This window comes from Sinocyclocheilus grahami, unplaced genomic scaffold (assembly GCF_001515645.1).
Source record: "Sinocyclocheilus grahami isolate Dianchi unplaced genomic scaffold, SAMN03320097.WGS_v1.1 scaffold669.1, whole genome shotgun sequence".
Lineage (NCBI taxonomy): Eukaryota > Metazoa > Chordata > Actinopteri > Cypriniformes > Cyprinidae > Sinocyclocheilus > Sinocyclocheilus grahami.
In genome coordinates this window covers 487750-489077 of record NW_015505848.1, presented here as the reverse complement: position 1 = coordinate 489077, position 1328 = coordinate 487750, and the positions used below count along the sequence as shown (strand labels likewise).

General features: G+C 36.1%; 1 protein-coding gene across 1 annotated transcript in view; it reads left to right on the top strand.

Moving 5' to 3' along the window:
• Window positions 1-1328, top strand: part of LOC107558981 (PDZ and LIM domain protein 5-like) — a 38747-nt gene that overhangs the window by 8422 nt on the left and 28997 nt on the right. The window contains exons 3-4 of the mRNA XM_016242692.1: window positions 12-178; window positions 264-294. Of these exons, the coding sequence (XP_016098178.1) occupies window positions 12-178; window positions 264-294 (198 nt within the window). The remainder of the gene's footprint in view (window positions 1-11; window positions 179-263; window positions 295-1328) is intronic.

Here is a 1328-nt window from a genome sequence, read left to right as displayed (position 1 = left end):
GCGTGCATCAGAACTGCCCGGAAGCCCGTCCTGGAGCCGGAGGTGAACCACGTCTCTGCTCTGAGTGACTCCAGTAAGAAGCGTCTGATGGAGGACACGGAGGACTGGCACCCGCGCACCGGCACGTCTCAGTCACGCTCCTTCCGCATCCTGGCGCAGATCACCGGCACAGAGAACGGTACGGGCCGCTCAGTCAGGCCTTCTTTACACTTTCAAAAGGGTTACAACAGAACTGTAAAGTGCGTCTTGCTTCTCTCCTCTAGAGCAAGCTCAGGAGAACCGGCCTGGAAAGAAGTAAGTTCTGCTGGTGTGAGTGTCTGTGTTCAGATCATCTTATCTAATGTTCCTCTGTCTGATTGTTCATAATCTTCTGTGCTCAAACCATCCTCCCATTGAAGGGGATTGTTAGTAATCAAACGGGATTGTGGGTAATCAAGGCTGTTTTCAGAACAATTGTTTCAAAATCTAGTGAGCTGCCTTGACATCCTAACCCAAATTAGGTCATGATACCGAAATAAAAATTGAATTTAAAATAATATAAATTGGTTAGAAATATTTATTAAATGCAAATAAAATTGTATATATTATTGTACAATTTTATATGCAATTTATAAATAATATTCAGATAAATTACTAGAATTTAGAAAATGTTTGTTGGCAGCATGCTAACTGAAATGGAAGTGCTGATATCGAAATGTGGCTGAAATATTTAAAATAATATAAATTGTGTACAAATATGATATTAAAAATGAATTATAAAATTTATATTATATTTAGGGCTGTCAATCGATTAAAATTTTTAATCTAATTACACTATCTAATTAATCATAGTAATCACATCAAATTTGGCTGCAAAATCACCCACAAAAGATAATTTAAAGCCATTATTGTTACGAGAAAATCATGAAATGGGTGTTACAGTAGCTTTAGAGAATTTTCTTTTTTAATTTTCTCCTTTTTTTCATTTTTGGGTGAACTATTCCTTTAATTAGTTCTTTATTAATAAGGATTTTTTTAATTTTCAAATTTCAAATCTGAAAATTTTTTACCGAAATTATACACTAAATAAGAAACTAAAACTGCCAGTAGGTGGCAGCAAATGTCTTAATGAATGAAGTCATTGAGTCGTTCATTCATTCATTTGATTCGTTCAAACGGCTGATTGCTTCAGGAAGGAAGTTAAAGGGGGCTCTCTTTATGAATGGGCCATTGAATCATTGTTTCACTCGATTCGTTCAAAAACGTGGATTCATTCGGAAATTGTGACTTCAAAGATTTACTCAAACAATCCTGAAACTGCAAAATGTTCATCTGTTGACAGCTGCTGG